The sequence below is a fragment of the Hyaena hyaena genome, unplaced genomic scaffold, assembly GCF_003009895.1.
Source record: "Hyaena hyaena isolate Hyena2069 unplaced genomic scaffold, ASM300989v1 scaffold_2, whole genome shotgun sequence".
NCBI classification, from domain to species: Eukaryota; Metazoa; Chordata; class Mammalia; order Carnivora; family Hyaenidae; genus Hyaena; species Hyaena hyaena.
Window position 1 is genome coordinate 7,522,506 of NW_024080634.1, and position 22,671 is coordinate 7,545,176.

At 45.3% G+C, this 22,671-nt stretch overlaps 1 protein-coding gene across 4 annotated transcripts in view; it reads right to left on the reverse strand.

The window, feature by feature from the left end:
- The window catches only part of ERG (ETS transcription factor ERG), a 112,081-nt gene that overhangs the window by 12,280 nt on the left and 77,130 nt on the right, over positions 1-22,671 (reverse strand). For 3 of the 4 annotated variants that reach the window (XM_039229359.1, XM_039229340.1, XM_039229366.1), the window contains 3 exons: positions 9,456-9,659; positions 8,514-8,594; positions 6,469-6,540 (listed from right to left, as the gene is read on the reverse strand). In XM_039229359.1, coding sequence (XP_039085290.1) covers positions 6,469-6,540; positions 8,514-8,594; positions 9,456-9,659 — 357 coding nt within the window. The remainder of the gene's footprint in view (positions 1-6,468; positions 6,541-8,513; positions 8,595-9,455; positions 9,660-22,671) is intronic. The other variant, XM_039229350.1, reaches the window with a different exon arrangement.

Sequence of the window (22,671 nt, forward strand, 5' to 3'; positions counted from 1 at the left end):
CTGTCTCTCAAAATAAACTGAAAATATACTCCAGAACATTACCATGCATATTCTTACTAAGTGTGCATATGCAAAGTGATTTCTACATGAAACCTTATTACAGAACCGCTTCAAAACTATGTCTTCTTGGATGGATGCGTTAATCAGTCCTGTGCCATGTGTCATTCTGGGCCCACAGAAAGCCACAGCCAGATACTTGATGTATTCTGCTGCTGGACACATGGAAATGGCTATAAAATCTCACTTGAAGGGCAGGGCACTTTAAGCCTCTCTTTAAACCAACTATTTAACCTGTTTCAGACTGGTAGTTTGGTGTGTCAATCCTCAAAAGGTCTATGTTGCAAAAGATGCATCTCTTGGGGCACCTGGGGGGCTCAGTCAAGCATCTGACTCTTGGATTCTGCTCAAGTCCTGATCTCATGGTTTCAGGAGTTCAAGACCCACGTTAGGCTCTGTGCTGGCAGAACAGAACCTGCTTGGGATTCATTGTCTCCCTCTGTCTCTGCCCGTCCTCCAACTTGTACTGTCTCTCTCTCAAAATAAATAAGCTTAAAAAAAAAAAAAAAAGATGCGCCTTTTCTTATTTTCGTATCCCAAAGAGAATACCACTGAAACGCAACGTGAAATTCAATAAAGAGTTGCCTTAATTTATTTGGTCTGTTTGGCTACAAGCACCTCGACTCGTATGGTCTGTGAAATCCTACTCTCTATAGCTTTGGTTAAGTAAGATATATATATATATTTTAACTCTGCTATTGCTCACTGCTTCTTCTCAGCTATAATTTTGCATTTTGGATCATAAGTCTTTCCCACCCGGCTCCTCAGATTCTCACTTTTCTGGTGCTGGGGTTGCACATGGGAATTTTCTGCAGCCACTACCAATTTACAGCTGTTTCAACTTGAGTCTCTGGGAGCACTTTGCACACAGATACTCATCCAATTGCATTTTGTCAAAAAAAAAAAAATGGTCAGCCAGCATTTCCATTGAGATCTGTCTCGAAACAGTGGACTCCTGTAACAGCATTTAGCTGACCAGGAGCAGATGGGCACGTGGACAAAGGGGCTTCTGCTGGCCAAATGTAAAAGCAAGACGATACTAAAATATGTTCTAGATCCTAGATCTCAAAGGGTGGTCTGCGGACCGGGGACACTGGCAACATCCGGGAGCTGGTCAGAAAAGCAGAATCCCACTCCAGGGCTACAGAATCAGAATCTGCCTTTTAACGAGGTCCCTGGGAGTGCACTGAATGGTATTTGAGCAAGCCTGTTCTAGACACTTTTTATTACAGTTTTCTCAGCAAGAATCTGTGTTCCCACAGATAATGATCTCAAAACCGTTGAGTGTGTCAGTACAAATGAGAAAATGTGTGCAAAGAGCTCTATATTGGTTACCTCTACCAGGGAGAATGCTAATGGAATGAACGGCAAATGTCGGCAGTTGGACCACTACTACGTTAAACATCAAAGTGCTATTCGTGTAATGTGACTGGAAAAAATGAAACACCCAACTAGCAAGAGACAAATATTTTGAAACTCTTTATTCATAAAACCCTTCTCCGGGTATATAGCCATGTTCCGTCCTCCCTTGAAAATAAGTTGGGACCAAAACAACACGAAGCCTGACCCTGAGCCAAGAATTCGAGATGTTTATATGAACAATGATTAACATGTTCATAAACATATTGCCATGGAAGATAAGTCGGCTTTTGTTTTTGTTCATGAAATTCTGGTCCAATGCTTCCTTATCAGCTGCCGCTCATGCGCTGGGGCACTGAGTTTCCCTCCACGGGGGAGGTGACTCTGGGAAAGACTGAATGAAGCCGAACTGATTCCGGAGGACACGATGGGGACCTCTCTGGGTGGCCCACCTGACAGCACAGCCAGCGCTGGGGAGTTCTGCCCTGGGGTTGCTTCAGAAATTTCGACTCCAAGCGCACTCGCTAGGCATCCCTTGGTAATAGGAGAACACAGAACTTCTACTAAGGACAGATTCTACATTTAATTTCTGGTGGTCATTTCATCGTGCCCTCCCTGTCTCCTGTACTGGGATCTTCAAGGTAATTAACTCATACACTTGGCAGAAGGTCATGTGCTGGAGAAGGCTGCTTGCAGGCTCCGCTTCTATTTTTTTCTGTAACAGGGTGTGTGTTTAAAAACTGAAGGTTATACAAGCCATCCGTGGGCAGCTCAGTGGTCACACAGAAGTGTGTTTTATGCCATGATCCAGACCAAAAAGCACGACCCTAAAAATAGGAAGTTGGACCAGCACTGGGTCCCTTCACACCGGCACCTTGATTGATTTCCTGGGAGCTGGGGTCTGCTCTTGATTTTTGAGAGACCTCTCTCCCCCATCCACTCCTTGCCCTGGGCATCAATGAGTCAAGACAACATATAGACTCTATTCTGCATCCTGCGGGGTGAAGTTCACCAAGTTTTACATTCTGCTTTCATCACGCTTACAGAGGAATATCCCTCTAGCTTTCTCAACATCCACATGCCCACTTTATTTTTTAATGAACCAGGAGTTGGACCAAGGGAGAGCTCATCTTCATTCTGCAGGATCCACATGGCATTGGAAAAGCAGGGTGGCAGGGCCCTGGCGAGGCTGGGTAGGAAAGGCTGAGATCTGCCTGCTGTCCATGAACCTAGATGCTAATACAAAGACAGAAAGACCAAGAGCCATTGCCCAGAACCAACTGATAAACCCCTACTTAATGGAAGAAAGATTGGGAGTCCACCCTAATGCGATGAAGTCACCCTCTCTTGTTTTCCTCCAGACCCTCCTACAGTCTTCTAAACTGCCCCCATCAGAGGCATGGGCATCTGGGAGCATCGGGCAAGACTTTCTGGGCTTTGCCAATCTGTGGGTACAGTCTAGCCAGTGGGAAAGCAAAGTGTGCATTTCTAGCCATGAGCTGGGATACAAGCTTCCCATAGGGCCTGGCTGAGGAGAATGTGCACTTGCAGCCTTGCCATGACTGGTGACACCCAAGTGTCACTATGTTGTGAACACCAAAGGAGAATTATTCAAGATTCCGAGAAACCCCTGAAGAGCACGTGCTTACAAGTGCCAAGTTAAGGCTGCATGTGCTGGCTCAAGCTGCCAGTGTCTTGGGATGAGATCCTAGACGTGCATGACGTTACGTAGACTGCGTGGTGATGGAAGAGGAGAGACAGGGCTGCAGAATGTCCCCCTTGGTGTACATCACGGCTTTCATATAAAATGCTCCTGAGATATGAGGTGGGGATGGCACACCACACGGTCAAAAACCAGCTTGCAAGTTTCAGTGGTCGGACCTGTCTCTTTACGTCACTAGAGGCCTCAAAGGGCCCTGGCTCCGGAAGGCATGTGCTCAGCAAGGAAGAAGGGTACTTGTAGGGGCGATGGCTGTCACAATCCAAGAAACACATGAAGCATCCTAAAATCATGATCATAAGAAGCAGAACGTAAAAAGACACACCTGCGTGCTAACACTTTTTATAAGGGGAGGGGAGGGAAGGATCTAAATGCTAATTCAACAAACGGCTCATGAGCGAAGGTGCATTTTGAATCAGGAACATTTAGGAAGAGCAGATAGAAGCAAGCCTGGGAAGAGAAGGGAGAGACATGAATGAAATAGTAACATTTCACTTGGAGGTCACCAAACAGGGTTGGCCAATTGTGGGGTTAGACTGAAATGACACAGAGACTTGATGAGGGAAGCAGTCAGGGGACCTGGGAAGATGTGACCCATGCAGGAAGGAAGGCTAGGAGGCCAAAAGGAAAAGGTAGATTTGGGTCAGGAGCCCAGGGGTGGGTTACTCAAGGCAGAAAGGAGAGGAGGCAGGATGGGACAGGAAGCATGGGGGAGGGGGCCTGGGCACGCATGGATGGAAAAGTGGCCTGTTCCCATGGCTGTGGGGTTACAGAAATGGAGTGGCTATGAAGGTCACGACTGAACAAACCAAGAGTGCAGGGGGACCAGAACCCGGGTCTCCATTCTCGAGGGCCCAAGGGTCCTCTCCCAAGGTGGGAGTCAGCCATCACTGCTCGTGCGAGCATCAGACACTTCTGAGCCCAGGACCACAACTGGATCCCAGCTTGTCTGGGAACGACCTTGTAGTGCCTGTTTCCGCCGGGCCAGCGCAAGATTTCCACCTTCACCCTGACGGGCTTTCCAACTCACAAGTGCATCCTTCAAAATCCACCCATGCGTCCACCTAAGAGGAGAAGTAACTCTCCTCTCCAAGGTCAAATAGCTTGAATATTTCAGCAACTAGCTCCTAAATATTTCAGCAGAGTTCCTGCTTGTTCAGTCTGATTCAACTTCCTTACAGCGCATATACCAACATCTGTATCTCCCTGGACAGTCATGGGAGCAGTCGCCAAAACAGGTATTTTTGCTACAAACTGGGTCTCAAGAATCATACTTTACAGGGGGATGGAGCTAGGGAAGTGTGATCTCCTCCAGGTCACACACAAACGATGGCCCCAAGGAAGAACGTTACCAGAGCTACATGAGGTGTATTTGAATGTGCCACCAGTGTCTCCCTGACCGAAGCACGGAGGTGTGTCCCAGCCTTCACTTCCCAACCACTCCCTCTCCACACACCTGTATGGCTGTTATCTTCCAAATCTACTAGACCTCCAAATATGAAAAAAAAAAAAAGTTCCAGGATCCACTGCTCTACATAGTAACAAGCAATCGGCTAGCTGGTCTGACCACTGGGCTGTACCAATGAACTTGGCCAATGTTGTGATCTTTTGACAAAACTCCAAGACTAGCTCACAACCCCTGGATTTTGCAACTCAGTGAGATGCGTCCATGAGGCAGCTTTAAACAAACAAACCAGCAAGCAAACAACCAAACCGTGGCCCACTGTTTTGTAGAAAGCTCTTCTTCTTTTAAGTACAGATGGAAATGCTTTTTAAATGCTCACAGAATCACTGTGGTTTTCCTACACTTCCCTATTGTTCTCCCAAGGATGCATTTATTAGAGGTAAATGGTGGGTTTTTTAAGGGCCAGTCCAGGTCACTCTAGACCCTGCGTCTGGTCCCCAAGTAAATGTCTCTACCATGATGGAGGGAACGAAGCACTTTAGCTAAACCTTTCCACCATGCTCCCTAGGAATTGGGGAGCAAACCCTTCCTCTGAGGTTAGAGAGGAGGAAATGGCCAGCCTGAAGGCACTATGACAGTAACAAGGCAGTGTCGGGGTGGGAAAACCTTCGAGAAGCTTCTTCACTCATGCTATAGAGCTCCTCACTAGAAAGAAACAAGGGTGCCAGACTTATTGCTGCGGACCAATCCAAATTGCATCTTATGTAGTCTGGACGTGGGACAGAGGTCAAGGGTGACAGTTTGGGTCTAGGAAGACATGGGTTCCAGATGCATGAATGACTATGGAGAAAACAGCCTCCTGCCCTGAATCGCCATTTCCGCAGCTGGTGGGCTGGCGTGTTATGGGTGCCAGTCCTGGTGAGGGGACCGATGTCTAAGCCACACTGCTCCTTATCTGAAATGCCCTCCCCTTCCTTCTCCACTGGGCACACATCTAATCCTCCTTTGGGGGGTGGCCCTTCCTCTGGAGAGTGTCCTTCTTGCTCTCATGGAAGGTACATTTGCAACCTCTCCTGCTCCGACAGCCTCGGCTGCATCCCCTTCTTTGGGTTAGAGTCTCGGTCTGTCTCTGGCTCCCTGTGGCTGGCCCTTCAGGTTCAATACCCATGTGTGAGTCTCTCTGGCTCTAGGTGGCTCTACCACAACATCTAGAACTGCAGGCGAAGCGTCTATGTGTGCGTGTGAGCTGGTTTCCATGGACCCCTCTGTGGCTGACGCACAGGAGGCTCTCTGTGGACATCTGTGGAATGAGCAGGCCAGCCTTCTGCAGACAGGAAGCTTTCTGAAGTCTGGCTCATCCTTGTCCCCCCAGAAAGTAACCCTGTGCTTGTCACTAATAAGCACCTGATACCATGTATTCTTTCAAAAATGACACGAAAGTCAATTACCTCGAGCAATCAGGAAAGACGTAACGTAAGAGTCTGATAGAAATACCATCTATGCCATGCTTCTGCTCTGAATCACTGGCTCTCGTGACATGCTGCGGGTCCGTCCCTAGCGTCCTATGGGAGATCTTGTGCTTCGAGTGTTTCCCCCAAGGACACACGTCCTTCTGTTACCTGGAGCGCAGGCGGATTCTCTACCACCAGGCATCCAGGGTGCCATCTTTGTTCATGTGCCTTCCAGAGGGGCTAGCTAAGGGGCTGATCGGTTTTGTTCTGCAGCCAAGGACCTGCAGTGTGATCTTGGGAGGAAATGGCCTGACGGAATCTGGGCTCCAGATCCACAGAGGCAGAACGAGACTGCTCAGGACTCCCTTCAGACCCAGGATCCGTGCCCTCTGACGCTCATGACTTAGGTCACGGATCTCACGGGACATCCCGGGAAGTCTCCCCAGGGACGGGTCACACGGGGGTGTTTTTCGTACCTGGCCTAGTTGTAATTCTTTGCGTAGCCTCAGGATATACTGAAGTATTTGGGAAAATAAAAGCTGCACCCCCTGCAGACAAAAGGAAAGACAAAACATGTGAGGGTCTTTTGTTGAGGTTATTGATCTCCGCAACCGAATCAACTTTGCCCTGCGACACCAAAGGGAGGGGACCGCCCCGGAGCTTGCCATCCGGGACTCCCCAGGGGAAGGGACAAGCACAAGGGGGCAGAAATGGATTCAGACTACAGAAGTACCTGTCAGGCTATGCTGAGTCCCATTTGTCAGAAAATGTCCTGTGTCTCGGTGTTACAGCTTCTTGCCGAAGCCCATCTGTGTGTCCCCATCACCCCCAACCATTTCATTTTCTTAAAAAAAAATGCTATGGTGCGTATTTTCATTTATAAATTGCGTAAAAATCCAGAAAACATTTTACAGAGCCCTTGGAAAGCAGTCCCAAAGAATTACAAATATTTTTGCCAAAGAATATATGGATCTTATTAAAAATAAATCCACATCTCTCTTCCAATGCATGTTTTCCCCTCTCTCCTTCTCAATCTACTGTCCATGATGTGAGCAGGAAAAAAATTCCCTTTCTGCAGTTCAGTCCATTTAGAATTGGTCGTCCTGTTCTTCGATTGCTTCTATGTTTAGCAGTAACAAACGTAATAAAAGCAAAGCCTTCTCGAAACTCTCTCTCACTGCTACAGATTCTCTAAACAACTGTCAAATGATCAGAAAATGTGTCGCTCAAGGTGTTTCCTAAGAGGGGGAAACCACTTTGTCTAAGTTATTTGTTATTTCTGGCCACAAGGTCATTACCAGGCTGATGTGTGGAACCTACATTGAAAAAGCATACGACTGACTCCAAACTTTTTTTTTTTTCACTTTAGATTAAAAGCACAATGTCCTGAACATGGAGGACCGAGATGAAGGAGCAATCTTCACTGTAATACCCAAACCTGGACTCGTTCACATTACACACTTTAAACTGACATGGCAAATGACTGGAACACTGCTGTACTTCTATGTGACGCTGGCCACGAATCGGCTTCTTGGCTGATGAGAGCAGCAAAGTTCTGAGCCTGGCCAGAACTTGCTGGTTTCTTGCCTGGCCTGAGGGGTGGCAGAGGGTCCCTGCAGGCCGATATCATGGGGTGAGTGGCCCGTGGCCATGCTTCTGTGGCTGTCTCTATCAGGAGGCAGACAGTGGGCACCAGCCGTGAGCACATTCATCCGCAGCAAGCCAGCCTCAACTATGAGGGAGGGGAGGGGGAGGGGGAAGTTAGCAGGGATGAAGCTCTACTAGACTCAGGCCGTAAATAAATAGATAAAACGCAGAGTCTGTGGTTAGAGACGGAATAGCAGGTATGGGGTTAGTAACTGATTTCATATCCTCCGAAATTACAGTGCAGTCTCTTTCAACCCAAAGCTCACAAAGAGTGTCGAATGAGCATTCCTTCCTCCTGCCCTTTGCAAAATATCCAGAGTCTGAGCAAGAAGATTAAAGTCAGGATGAGTCAAGTGGCCTAAGACTTTTCCTAAAAGGAAAAACAAAACAAAACAAAACAAAACAAAAAACAAAACAAAAAAAAACCTTCCTGCTTGACCTAGTAGACATTCCTTTACGAAGAAAAAAGAAAAAAAAAAAAAAAAAAGAACGCTGAGGGGCCCTTTATATCGAACATGCTTTTAGTTTCTACAGTCAGCACAGTGCATATCTGGGGGTTAATAGCAGCAGATGATGATCCAACAAACGTGAGGGGAGGCCACGGCTAAAGGCTAATTCTGCACGTCTCCTAGTTGAAAGAAGTCCTTTGATGGTCCAGGGGAGTGAGCCGTGCTCAGAAACTGAGAAGGGCGCCCCCTGCCGGCGAGCTCTGGTATTACGGCAAGAGTCTCCTGCATATCAGGAATCCCTCCACCATCCCCTCTGTTCTGCCTTCCTGACGCACTGAGGGTCCCCACGAGCCACCTTTAAAGCATGCAACCTGTGGACAAGCCTCTGCACGTGTCCCGTGGGGGAGGGGCAGGCCCAGCATTACCTGTGTTTCTAGCATGCATTAACCGTGGAGAGTTTTGTAAGGCTTTATCAACATCATCTGAAGTCAAATGTGGAAGAGGAGCTACAAAACAAAACAAAAGCAACATCAAAATGAAAAAGAGAGAGAGAAAGAGAGAGAGAGAATTACCTTCCTTTAAAAAAAAAAGAAAAAGAAGAAGAAGAAGGAAGAAGGAAGAAAAACACCTCCCCACCCCACCCTCATTTCGGGGGCTGCTCAGAAATCTCTCCATGGCCCTGTTGCTGGTTAGCATGTTAAAACCTAGGTGGGCCCATATTTAATTGGGAGAATAAGTGATCGGATGCCAGGCAAAGCATTTACACCAGAGTCCACACCCACCCCGCAGCTGCGCTATTTCCGTCTCCCGTAACCATGCTCGATGTCTGAAGAATGAAAGCATGCAGCAAACTTGGTGAATTCATGCCTCCAATCGCCAATATGCCATTCCCGCCGTGTCAGGTGAAGCCATGTGTCATGAGACCCAATGGAAATGTCCCTCACTTGGGTTCCGGTGGGACCCAGAGGGGGCTTGGTTTTAGCTTTAGGGAGCATGAACCCCATCATTCCCATCAGGAGCCTTTCCATCTGTTTCGTTTCAGTGTGGGACGCCACGGAGAGAGACTCAAGAATGTGTGACGGGATCAAGCTTCGCTCCCGTTTGCCATGTGATCTTGGTAGAGGTGACCCGGGAGGAGGCAGCTGAAGGCCAGAGTGACTTTCAGGCTTCTGGGCAGAGTGCTGACTGCTACTCACATGTTTACCTACCTGGGTCACAGCCCTGTAAGCACCTGGCTCCCTCAGACCCTACGTGAGAACTGGGTTAGGGCGGGAAGCTACTGTCACAGACTGCACTGGACCCCCTGAGCTCAGGTCAGCAACAGCCCGCACCATGGTGGCCTGTGTCCTGGCCGGGGACCCTCTTACTCTCTCTGAGGTAGTGCAGGTGGGAGAGGAGAATGTCAGCGTTGTAGCTCGGGGTGAGCCTCTGGAAGTCTTCCTTGGTCATCTTGCACAGCTCCTTCCCATCGATGTTCTGGAACAGCAAGATGTCGACGTCGGGGAGGCCATATTCTTTGACCGCCCACTCCAGCCACTGGCGGACGTGGTCCGTACTCCACAGCGTGGGATCTACAAAGGGTGTGGGGGGGTGACACAATCAATCAGCTCCCGAAGATGCGTTTCCAGGGCAAAGCCATCTCCTGGGCAGGGGTCCCCGCCAGCCCCAGCTTCCCAGGGCAGCCCCTTCCCTGCTGTTCTAGAAGACGGGCTTCCCAACGGGCTTGGCGACTGGTCAAAATCAAGTGTCTCCGGGGAAAGACAAAAACTGCCATCACACCCACACCCAGATATCACTGCCTTTCAAGTGAATCGCTCTGGAACACTGCTGGCCCCTCGTGGCTCAGATCACGTGAAGCGTCATGTAGCCACGGGGCTTTTTTCTTATGCATTTCTGTCACTTGTTTTCATTTTTATTTAAAAATAGAAAAAAGTAATGGACATTTTCTTTCCTTAAGGCACCGCTGGCATCAAGAGCTCAGAACGCACATCAGGAAGATGTCCATTACCTTCACACTAAAAAAAGTATTTGTACAAAGTGTCGAAAAATTCTGGCCACAAAACTGGTTATCAAGTGTAGGTGAATGAAAACCCTAGCATCTCCTATGGGCTAGTATTTCTTTCTTCCTTTTTAAAAAATATTTTTAAATGCTTATTTGAGAAAGAGAGAGAGAGAGAACGGGGGAGGGGCAGAGAGAGATACACACACACAGAATCTGAAGCAGGATCTAAGCTCTGAGCCATCAGCACAGAGCCTAACGTGGGGCTCAAACTCACAATCTGAGCCCAAGTCTGAGGCTTAACTGACTGAGCCACCAGGTGTCCCATACGGGTTAGTATTTTCTTTTCTTTTTTTTTTTTTTTCCTTTTCTTAAAGTTTATTTATTTTTGAGAGAGAAAGAGATAGACAGAGCACGAGCAGGGGAGGAGCAGCGAGAGAGAGGAGATGCAGAATGTGAAGCAGGCTCCAGGCTCTAAGCTGTTAGCCCAGAGCTGGATGCGGGGCTCGAACCCACAAACTGTGAGATCATGACCTGAGCCGAAGTCGGACGTCCAACTGACTGAGCCCCCCAGGTGCCCCTGGGCTGGTGTTTCTGAGAGAGAGCTGTCAGTTGCCTGCTTTTCCTGATGGTTTTACACCTATCAGGCACAACAGGGGTAGGACACCAGCTGGGGAACCTACACACCACACGGCTATGGGGCATAGACAGGCAGACTGTGTCATCACACTCTGCTGCCACATATGGGAGGGGACTCAGTAGGGTCCCAGAGGGCATAGCCCTGGGGAGGAGCAGACAATCCCCCTTGGAAATACAGCCAGGAACACCCCACACAAACAACCTGGGCGGAGCGAAATTTGGGCACCTAAATCCTGGCAGGTGGGAAGGGCACCTGGGTGGCTCAGTCAGTTAAGCGTCTGACTGCTCCTTGGGTCATGATCTTGCAGTTTGTGAGTTCGAGCCCCACATCAGATCTTGACCTGAGCCAAAGTTGGATGCTCCATTGACTGAGCCACCCAGGTGCCCCAAGTTTATTCACTTATTTTGAGAAAGAGAGAGAGAGACAGGGAGGGGAAGAGAGAGAGAGAGAAAGGGAGAGAGAGAGAGAGAGAGAGAGAGAGAGAATCCCAAGCAGGCTCTAGCTGTCAACACAGAGCCCAATTCAGGGCTTGAGCTCACAAACCATGAGATCATGACCTGAGCAGAAACCAAGAGTTGGACGCCCAACATACTGAGCTGGCCACATGGCTCTCATATCTTTTTTAATGGAAAGAAATTACTTCAAATCCAATGGAATCCACCTCTTCATTTCCCCCCACCTCAACACCCAGAAGGAACCAGTGTTCTGAGCTTGATGCCCATCATCCCTATGTATATTTGAATACTTTTACCCTATCAACTAGGTGTGTTGTTTGTGTTTTTATTTTTTTATTTTTATTTTAATGTTTATTTATAATTTTTGAGAGAGTTAGACAGAGAGACAGAGCTCTGGCACGGAGGGGCAGAGAGGAAGGGAGACACAGAATCTGGAGCAGCTCCAGGCTCTGAGCTGTCAGCACAGTCCCACACGGGGCTTGAACCCATTAACTGTGAGATCATGACCTGAGTCGAAGTCGGATGCTTAATTGACCAAGCCACCCAGGCACATCCCGTGTTGTGTGTGCTTTTAAACTTCACATGAACAGTATCTGATTTGCTTTGAGCACCTGCCACTGTGTTTTCAAGACGCGTCCAAGTGAATCTATGTAGGGCTCTTGATTATGTAAACTAAGCAGCTCTCCGGCCCCCTCACATGCATAGACCCAATTCACATCTCCCTGAACATCCCACTGTCCGCCCCCCATCCCGCACATGTGAAGGAATCTGCTTGGGTCCACAGATCTGGCTCCACACAGGAATCACGGGGAGATGGGGACACCTAGACTCCTCTCACCCATGGAGATTCTAACAATTCTGCTAGAGGGCAGCCTGGCATTGGAACTGTTAAAAGCTCCCCAGCTAATTCTCAAGTGCAGCCGAGGTTCAGACCATCCCCCCCCCCCCGCCAGGGGGATGTTCAAAGTGTGGTCCTGGGATCCAGCAGCATGGACTTCGATGTGCGAGTCCCAGGCGCCCCTCCCCACCTACATTTTCATGAGCTCTTGAGATGATCCGCATGCAGGTTAAGCGTGGGTAAGTGCCAGCCTGAAGGCGGTACCCGGATGCGGAATTGCTGGGTCGCCGGGCATGTGCACGCTCAATTTCCCCGGCTGCTATCGGATTTCAACCAATTTTGCAGCCCTCACACTCTCAATCAGCAATCAACGTACAGAATGTGAAAAGCTGGGAGAGCCCAGGTTCTGTGTCGGAGAGAACAGCATCCACAAAACCTGAAATAACAGGAAGGTGTTTGCAGTCCTCTGTCATCCAAAAACACGCGAACACTTTGGTCACCTGCGAAAACGGAGCGCGTGTGTGGAAGGATCACTTCGTCCACTGTGAAAGTTCAGGTGTCTAGTGGCCACTGGGCCAGGGTTTTACCTTCAGGGATAAAAATGGCCAAAAGCCCAGACTGCTTTTATAAACCCCAGTCTTGCTTCCTTCTCCTCCTCCCCTGCCTCCCCCTCCTCCGTTTTCTTCTCCTCCTTCTTCTCATGGCCCTGTAATAATTCTTCATTATATAGACCCAGATTGTATCTAATGATGCAGAATTCAAGACCTCATCCTCCTCGGTTCTGTGCAGAGGACAGTCACAGACTCTCAGACAGAAGGTCCTCTCATCCGCTGTCCCGCCCTTCGCGTTTTTATTTTGTTTTGTTTTATTTTATTTTATTTTGTTCTGCCTTTAACAACCTAGAAGGACTGTTTGGGGCGGGGGTAACTACTTCCCAGGAATCAGTTCTTTCTGGGAGTGCATTTTCTCCTCTTAATGGTAGAACTAGATATTTTTTTAAAAATGATATGTAAGCATCTTCCCGAAAGTCACCGGGTTCGTGTTAAAATAGTGAAATGACACCTTAGGAAGACAGTAAAAAAAAAAAAAAAATAGAAGTCTCATCTCCCTGTGGTCCCCTGGTGTGCTGTTAATAGGTTTCCCTCGCTAAGCCCAGGGCTGTCACAGCTTATTCAACTTTCGTTTCAGGGACTCATGGGTGAGACCTGAAAGACCAATTCTCTGATCTGTATTGTTATTATTTCTAACGTTCTCACTTTGGGTTGGCAAAATGGTTGTTCTCCTCTACCACTGGGATGGCTATAAATCGCTACCGCCTTTCCGACGAACAATTCAGCGATACATTTGAAACGTCTTTAGAAAACCGTATCTCTGAACTAAAAATTCCACTTCTAGAAATGTATCGTAAGGAAATAATAGAGGATGTGCGCAATGATTTATTTTCAAGGATGCTCTTTGTAGTGTTGTTTATAAAAGCATAACATTGGAAACACCCTAAATGTCCAGCTGAAAGAAAACGAGTTAAGTTGCAGGACATTTAGGGATGTTTCCGTGATGCATGAAAACTAAAACAAGACTGCAGAATATATTGATATGAACACATGCTCAGAGTGAATTAAATTGCAAAGTCTGAAAACATTATTGAAGTATAATTATACTTTATGAAGAAATGTAAATATATCCAAGGAAAGAAGTTTGGAGAGCTATGTAGCAAGATGTCAACTGTATGGGGAAAAAGCGATGGAGAGTTTTAGATTTTTTTTTCTTTTTCCCTCAACTGCATTTCCTCTTATTTCTCCAATAAACATGTAACACTTAGGTTAAAAGAGTTGTTTATAAAAACGTATTCTGCTCTGTTTCAAAATCAAAAGAGGATCTTGCAAAGGATTTAAATATATGCATATTTGTTATGGTGTTTCTATAAAACTTTCAAGGGTATAACATCTTAATGTCACTCTCTCTTATACAGTTGATTAGTGGGGATTGCTTCATTTTAAAAGAATAAAGATAGCCAAAGTTGTGTTACTCATATCTTCTTGGGACTAGAAAACTCCACATCCCTGTACTATAGTTTATAAGCCAAGAATGCGGCCATTTGATAGAGTAAATAAGGATATTCCTTTCTGCCCTATACTTGGGGCGCCATTATTCCAGACCAACGCTGGAGGTGTCATAATAGAGAACCCTTTTCAAGGGACAAGGCCAATCTCCTCAACACAAAGCAGAGGACACTTAGTTTTCTGGGTCCCAATGTCTTCATGGGTGTTATTCTCAACCGTTCCCCATCCTGTCATCCTACAGCCACACACACCCCCTGCTTGTACCCAAACACCACCCGCTGCCTGCAGAACTAGCCCCTTCTTTTCCCCTTACCTACACTCACCACCTGCTTTGGGCATCTGTCCTCAATGCTCTTGATGGGTAAGTACTTACTACGACCCTCTGGGTAGGGAGGTGACCACAAGACTGCAAGCTCATCCCTGCACCAATCAGTGAGCCCTACCCACCCCAGCTACCCTGGCCAGGCATGGATGCCGCAGCAGAAGGTAGCATCTTGGAGAGTTCAAGTCAATGTGTTGGGTCCCAACTCACCCTTCAACTCCATAGAGAGCCCAGTAGTTTCTCTTGGAACGAGCCCCCTCATTCATGGTATGTTAGCAAAGCTTTCTTCTTCTGTCCCACCCTGGTGGGCTCACAAGGGTCCCATAAGATTCAGCAGACCTTACCTCCTTCTCCAACTCCCAACTACGGGTGTGAAGGAGAAAGGGGATGAGCCCAGAGAATGAACCCCCAGCCAAGGTATCACCTTTGCCTATGCTTAGGTGTGCCATTCCACATCTTTCTGCCTCTAGAGAGAAGTAAGCCTCAGAGCCCATCCCCTAACCTCATGACGGAGCCTGCTTTTCCTCTTCCGTAAAACAATACATAGAATTCGAAGACGTAAGGCATGACTCCCATAGCACAAAGACTAAGATTAAGTCAACTCACGTTAAGAGTTACTGAGCATTTGCTATACACATGAGTATATATTCCGAGGCGGCCAGGAGAAAGAGATGCCAAGGAAAAAGGTAAACTTTTTGCCAGAAGGGCTTGGCTTGAGCCTGGGTTAATGAAAACGATTTGACAGAATTAGGGTGACAGAGCAGAAAAGCCCTTTAGTTTAGGGGAGCAACTTGGGCCCAGCTTCATAGCTGTAGCGGCACGAAACACCAGAAGTGTTGAGGGAGAAGGGAGAAACCAGGGGTGGTGGCTGCAGTGGAGAATTTCAGAATGAGCACACAAATAGAGGAGGACGGAGATGAAAGTCGGGGTCGGATCAAAAGGGGCTTTAAATGAATGTCTCGTGAGAAGGCTGGACTTGATGGTCAAGGAATTTCTGAGACCCACAAAATGCCTGAGGCATCAAATTATAATTACATAAAGCACCCCAAACTTGGTGGGCAAATAAAAGGTTTTACTGGGGGCCAGAATACCAATATTTGGGTTCTGATTCAACCATTCACTAGATGTAAATGTTAACCTCTCTGGAATTCCTTTCCTTCTTCTGTGGGTAATTAAGTGAGCCGTCAGGGGAATAGAAAAGTAAAGGAGATCATGTACGTGGAAGCACTTTGCCAACAGTAATCTATCGTGGGGGAAATAATGCACCCGGATGCTGGATTTTGCATCGTAAACTCTGCGGAGATGAAATAATCTATTATCTCAGGGGCAGCCTCTTCCTTTAAACGCAGAAGTCTGATTTATCGCTTTATTTTGAGAAGCTTTTGGAGGTGCTTTCTGTCAGATGAATTATGAACCACTGAAGATAAGTTGTTTTGTTTTCAGCCCTCAGTACAATTGTTTTGAAAACATCTGTGTCATCAGCGCACATTGCACAGACATCAAAATGGTAAGCCCCCACAGGCCACGGGAAAAGGGGAAAAGAGTCCTCTCTCTGAAGCCTCCAATTTGTATCTTCAATTAATATCCACTAGCCTGACGAACTCTATTTCAGTAAATTGAAACGAAAAGAAAAATAATAAGAGGAAAGCATAGAGGTCAGGAGTCGCACCGTTTAAATTACTGCTGGGCTGGGGGGAGTGGCGAGCAGTGCGTGGGTGGAGGGCTGAAATTATTTTTACATTTCCCCGAAACTGTTTTCTGACCTAGTAGAGTTCCACAGCTGCCAGGAAAATATTAAGTAGATATTTAAATCAGGCAAAAGGATATTGCATTGCCGAGGACCTACTGCATCTTCATGAAACAGAATACCTCATGCAGGCAAACATCCTCTTTCAGACCCCACCCCCACCCCCTCCCAGAAAGATGAATAAAAGTAAGGTTAAGCAAGAGTCAAACTGGTGAAAATATAAGCCCCGAGTGACATTTTTCTTGAACAATGCCAGTGTGAAATATTGGCTTCCAGATGAAAAAAAAAAAAAAAAAAGATCGAAAACATAAAATGTATCTCTAAGCCATATCACAACCTTATAAAATCTTTGTTTATAAAACCCAGCCCTGGGCAAGTCTGCCAATCTGCTGTCCAAGACACTCAAAAGCCTGCAAAAATAAGATTTAACATTTCATCTCCTTGCAGGGAGAGACTTTACATTTACAACGCTGGCTCAATAGAGGGAACTAGCTTCACTTGGGGCTTCCCTGTACCACAGATTGAAATTTGAACTCAAAAAGTCTACACTCAAGGCTGTTTCTGAACCTTTTAATTTCCTAATTTATAGATGAGGTTCAGTTATCATTTGATAACTATTGATTTCTAACTTTTTTTTAATTAGTGAATTGGCCAGCGAATGAGATCTATATGACACTTTTTTCCAGTTGTTCTTTTTTGGTGGCCTACTGTGTGGTCCATTTATGCAAATATCCCTGGAGAGTTTACAAAGAATGCATATTCTCTAATTGTTAGGTGTAGGTTTCTATAAATAACCATTAGATCAAAATTGGTAATGTATACCTAATTTTTCTGTCATTGCTCTATCAACTGCTGCAAAAGGCAAACTAAAATCTCTCACCCAAAGTGGATCTGTCTTTTTCTTCTTACAATTCTTTATGTATTTTGAGGCTATGTTATTAACTATATACAAGTTCATCACTATTATATAATTTCATGAATGTAACCTTTTTTGACTATGTATTAATTCTCACTTATCTCCAATAATGCTTTCTGCTTTCTATTTCCACTTTTGTCATGTTTGTTTTGATTAGAATTTGATTAGTACATTTTATTCCATCTGTTTCCTGTCATTCTTTCTTTGTGTTAGATGTTTTTGTAAATAGCACTTAACTGACGTTGGAGTATTTTTTATTTACTTTATTTTTATTTTTCAAATATAATTTATTGTCAAATTGGCTAACATTCTTTCTCTTCTGGTTTGGCTACATAACATTCTAGTTCTTTACTTGTGAATCTTTAAACAAAATCGAATCACCAAATATATCATTTTCCCAAAAAAAGCAAGGAATTTAGAAGTCTTGAACTCTCATCATCCATCCTTAATCTTATATAATGATATTATCCAATGTTTTCATGCTACTCTGTTGTACTCCCTACTTAGGAGGCTCTTGTTATCTTATAGCCATTTCTCTTTAGATCTATTCTTACGTTAACCAATTTCATTGCTTAATGAAATTTTCTTCTTATCTCACTCCTTTCATCTAGGATCTGTTTTCTTTGTTTATTAATTCTTTTGTTATTTCCTGAAGTGAGGGTCAGTTACCAACAAACTCTGGCCCTTTGTTTGAAAGTATCTTTATTTCCCCCTCAATTTACATAATGGGTTGGAATGCACTCTTAATGTAGTTTTTAAGGTATCCCTCTGAAGTTTATTTTAAAGTCATGATTTTAATGGACCCATTGGCTTCACCAACCGACTAAGTGAGTCTACGGCAGAAAAAAAGAAAAAGTGAAGAGCCTGGAAGACAGTTGGAATTTTGTCTGTTTCTCCCAGCTCACTGGAGACCGTCTTCTACTGTCTCAGTGTTCTGTTTCATCGTTGAGAAGTTTGCTGTCCTTGTAACGGTCATTATTTTCAGATAGTCCGTCATTTTTCTTTTTTGGTTTTCTCTTTGGTCTTCTGCAGTCTTGCCAGAATGTGATGAGCGTTGACTTACTCTTATTTCTCTTTCTCTGTCTTATGCTTCCTGTGTTTGGAAAATGGTCTTATACATGGAATTTGAAAAGTCATCTTTTATCTCTTCAAATATTTCCTATCTTCTGTACTTTTTATCCCCTCCTTTCTGGAACTTCTGTTAGACCTACACAGTACATTATCATGAGCCCCTTCCCTGCCCTTGACCTTTTCTCCTTTGTCTTATCTCTTCGTCACTGTGATGCACTCTGAAAACAATGGCAAGTGTCCTTTCTTTACTGCACTCTTTGGCTTTTTCAAATCAATTGTTTAACTCTTCTACTGAGTTTCTGATACCTTGGAATCCTTTTTTGTGTTTCCAGGAGTCTTCTTGCTTCTTCAAAATCATCTGTTCTTTTCCATGACGTCTTGCTCCTCTCTTTCTGGTTCCTTCTTTTGTGTATTTAACCACTTTTAAATCTACTTACTTTATATTCTCAATCCCATACTTCAATTATCTAACACTGAGGGTTTAATCCCGTGTCCGTTGTCTCTGCCGAATCTTGCTCAAGGTAGATTGTTTCTTCCTGTTTTTGTAATTTGGAGTCACAGAGGTATCTTCAGTGTGTCTTTTTTTGCAGGAATTCTGTAAAGTTTGGACTGAAGACATGTCTGTCCAGGAAGATTTCATATGTATTTCTGCCAGGTGTCTGAAGTTATCATTAGCCCACGACCACTACTGCTTAAGTCTTCAGCTTGGGCTGCTGGAAAACACAGTTGGGTGCATAGGGAGAGAGGGGATCCAACTCTCTGCTTTGTGCAAGCCCAAGACCTCATCATCTGTCCCTTTAAACCCAAATCCCTGTGGTGTAGACATTGGTACCCCATTCCTACCCATGGCACCTGTGACAAGCTGGTGACAACACGAGGGTAGAGTACTCTGTTCTCAGCTCCCTCTTTGTTTTCAGTCCCTCGGGAACTCTCAGGCTTTCTTCCCAGGTCAGCTGTGCATCTCAAAGAGTATCTGATTCCAGGTGCTGTGCCAGAGGAACCTCTTTAGTTCCTTTTAAGCTCAATATTTTACTAGGATCAACAGTCTTCTCGGCATGTATTATACCTATTTATTTTAAAGCTTTTCCATTTCTAATGCATAGCTCATGCTATGTTCTCTTTTATATCTGTTACTTAATCGTCAAAAAATTAATTGTACATATGAATCACATAATGCCCTACAATGCAAACGCTATAAGAAAGTGTGCCTATCCTTAGCTTGCTTGAGCATCAATCATTTCATTATGTCTTTTATTCAAAATAGAGGATGAAATTATTTTTGCTGGGCTCTAAACATATCTTTGACATTCTGACACACCAAAATATTTCACTGGATGGAGTCATTCTCAACTCTTCTTGAGCGGTTTATCTAGCTTTGGGATTTTATTTTTCTTCATTTCTTCCCTTGCTGCCTCCCCTTGGTCCTTCCATGATAACACAGCTTATGCTCATTGTGTTTTAGAAATGCAATGACCTGTTCCACTTAAAAGTTTCTTCCCACTTCAGTTTTCTTTCTTTGCCCAATTTTTAGATGCTGCTGTCCCCAGAGTTTTATCCTTGGTCCTCAGTCCAGAGATATGCCTGAACTTCCTATCTACTCCCATGTTCTTTTTTTTTTTTTTTAACATTTATTTATTTTTGAGAGAGAGAGAGACTGAGCATGAGCAGGAGAGGGCAGAGATAGAGAGAGGGAGATATAGAATCTGAAGCAGTCTCTAGGCTCTGAGCTGTCAACACAAATCCCCATGCAGGGCTCGAACTCACAGAACTGAGAAGTCATGACTTGAGGCAAAGTCGGACGCTTAACCGACTGAGCCATCCAGGTCCCCCTTGCATGTTTTAACTACAGCATGCCCATCATATTAATTGCCAAGGGTTGCCGTAACAGAGTACCATAAACTAAGTGGCTTAAAATGACAGAAATGCATTTTCTTAGAACTGTGGAGGCTGGCACTCTGAGATCAAGGTGTCAGCAGGGCTGGCTTCCTCTGGGGCTCTGGGTAGAATCCGTCCCTTGCCTCCTCTGGCTTTTGGTGGTAGTCAGACATGTGTGCTATTCCTTGGCTGACAGCTGTACCACTCCAATCTCTGCCTTCATTATCACAGGTCTTCTACCTGAGTGCCTTCACATGATCTCTCCTTTGCATGTGTGTGGGTCCAAATTTCCCCTTTTAATAAGGAGGCCAGTCATGTTATTAGACCCACCCTCGTGACCTCATCTTGACTTGATTCAATCTAAAAATACTCCACTTCCAAATAAGGTCATGTCCAAAGGCACTGGGAGTTAGGGCTTCAACATCTCTTTTCTGTGGGGGCACAATTCAAACCGCATGCTTCTATCTGAAGATCTACCTCTTGAGTCTAGAAATCTCTCCCAAAGGCCTGACCCAAATATGAAAAGGAAAGTTGTAATTTTTTGAGGCTTTACTGTATCCTAGGCACTGTGTACGCACGTCACATGTGTTGTCTTATTTAATCCCTACAGGGTCACATATAGTAGGCATCACTATCATCTGTACTTGGGTGCAGCTGCAGGCCAAGGAAAGTTGTGATGAAGTGACTTTCCAGATCTCAGAGCTACAAAATGGCAGAGATTGGAATGCAGGTGTGGTAACCCCTGATAAATGACTCTTTACCCTAAGTTCTACCCGGGCCCCCACACCTGTTCCACAAGTGACTTAAACACAGAATAAACCAAATCAAAATCAACTATCTTAACATTTTTTTGTACATTCATTATAATATCCAGCCAGCCACTCATGCTAAATGTAAGCCGTTTTCAGTCTCCTTGTGGAATCAGAAAGGTTATGGGCTGAGGAACACAGCAGGCTATTTTGAACATCTCCAGTCTTTCCTTCTTTACTTCGTCCCCTTTGAAAAGCCCATCTGAGAATCTCTGCGACAACTGAGCCAACACACCCTACCACGACATGTCTTTGTGTTCCTCCCTGGATAATTGTGATAGAGTAGCTTGGGAGGGAGAACTCAGGCTCTGGGGTCAGAAGGAACTAGGTTAGAATCCTGGTTTTCCAAATTATTGGCTGGGAAATTCTAAGCAATGATCTTCCTCAGGTTCAGTTTCCTTATCTGTAAAGTGAGAATAACAAATAGTACCTATACCACAGGGTGCTTGTGAGGCTTAAATGAGATAGTACCTTGCCGACAAAGTGGAGAGCCCAGTGCCTGACAACAGTGTGCACTCGATAGATGGGAGGCGTCGCCATTTCTTTATTTATGATTTAGATCACACATATAACCCAAGGGCAGTTTCCTCAATCACTATCCAGCTCATAGTTCAGGAATATAATTGACTTTGACTTCAGGAGTTAGTAGCTGGTTTGGTTGGCTGCTTGCTTGACTTGGTTGCACGGAAGCAATTGAAATAAAAGCTTACATAGACACACTCTATAAGGTAGACACGGTGGGAGAGACCCATGGGAGTGGTCCGTGGCATGATGAAGTAACATGAAGATGTGAAGTCTTAGCAACAGGTTCTGTAGATACACGTGAGCACAGGCCTGGGTAGCAGCTCTGTTCTTACCGACTTGTGCAAGTTTTCCGGAGAGAGCTGCTTGGCTTCTGCTAGGGCCCCACGTTCCCATGTTAAAAGGAAGATGTTTATGATAGTTTTATGTGTCAACCTGACTGAATCACGGGACGTCCAGACATTTGGTTAAACATTATTTCTGGGTGTCTCTGTAAGGGCGTTTCCAAAAGAAATCAGAATTTGAATTGGGAGACTGAGTAAATTTGTAGCCTACCCTCCCCTGTGTGGGTGGGTGACACCAACTAACCCATAGGGACCCAAATGGAACAAAAAGGTGGAGGAAAGAAGGGAGGATTTGCTCCCTTTGCCTGAATTTTGAGCTGGGACATTGATCTCGGGCCTTCAGGTCTCTGGCTTTCATGCTTTAAGACTCAAACTAAAATCTATATCATTGGCTCTTGTGGAGTTTCAGTTTGCAGACAACAGACCTTGGACTGTGGGACTTCTCAGCCTCCATATCATATGGGCCAGTTCCTCATATTAAATAAATAAGTGGTAAATGAGGGGAGAGAGAGAGAGAGAGAGAGAGAGATTGGTTCTGTTTCTCTGAAGAACCTTAATACAAAGTTGAACTAGCACTTGTTGGGATGAGTACTGGGTATTATATGTAAACCAACTTGACAATAAACTATTTAAGAAAAAAAAAAGATCCATCAAGAGTCTTAGACCTCCAACTCCTGTGATTCCATAATTCCTCCTAACTAAATCTGGATGACCATGAACTCAGTAAATGCACATTAACTGACCTCTGCACACAGGCCACAAGCTTGCTGCTTTGTCTGGTGATTAATAATGCAAAATACATATTTACCAACTCACAATCTAATAGAATATACAGGCTCATTAATAGTGAACTCTTAGAAGACGAAAGCATGATAGGTTTACCCTCATGATAGGCTTACCCAGTGAGTATAGCCTTCTATCCCTTGGTATTCATTTGCTCCCAAAGCTCAGCTCAGAGATGTCCTATGTAGGAGGAATCACATGA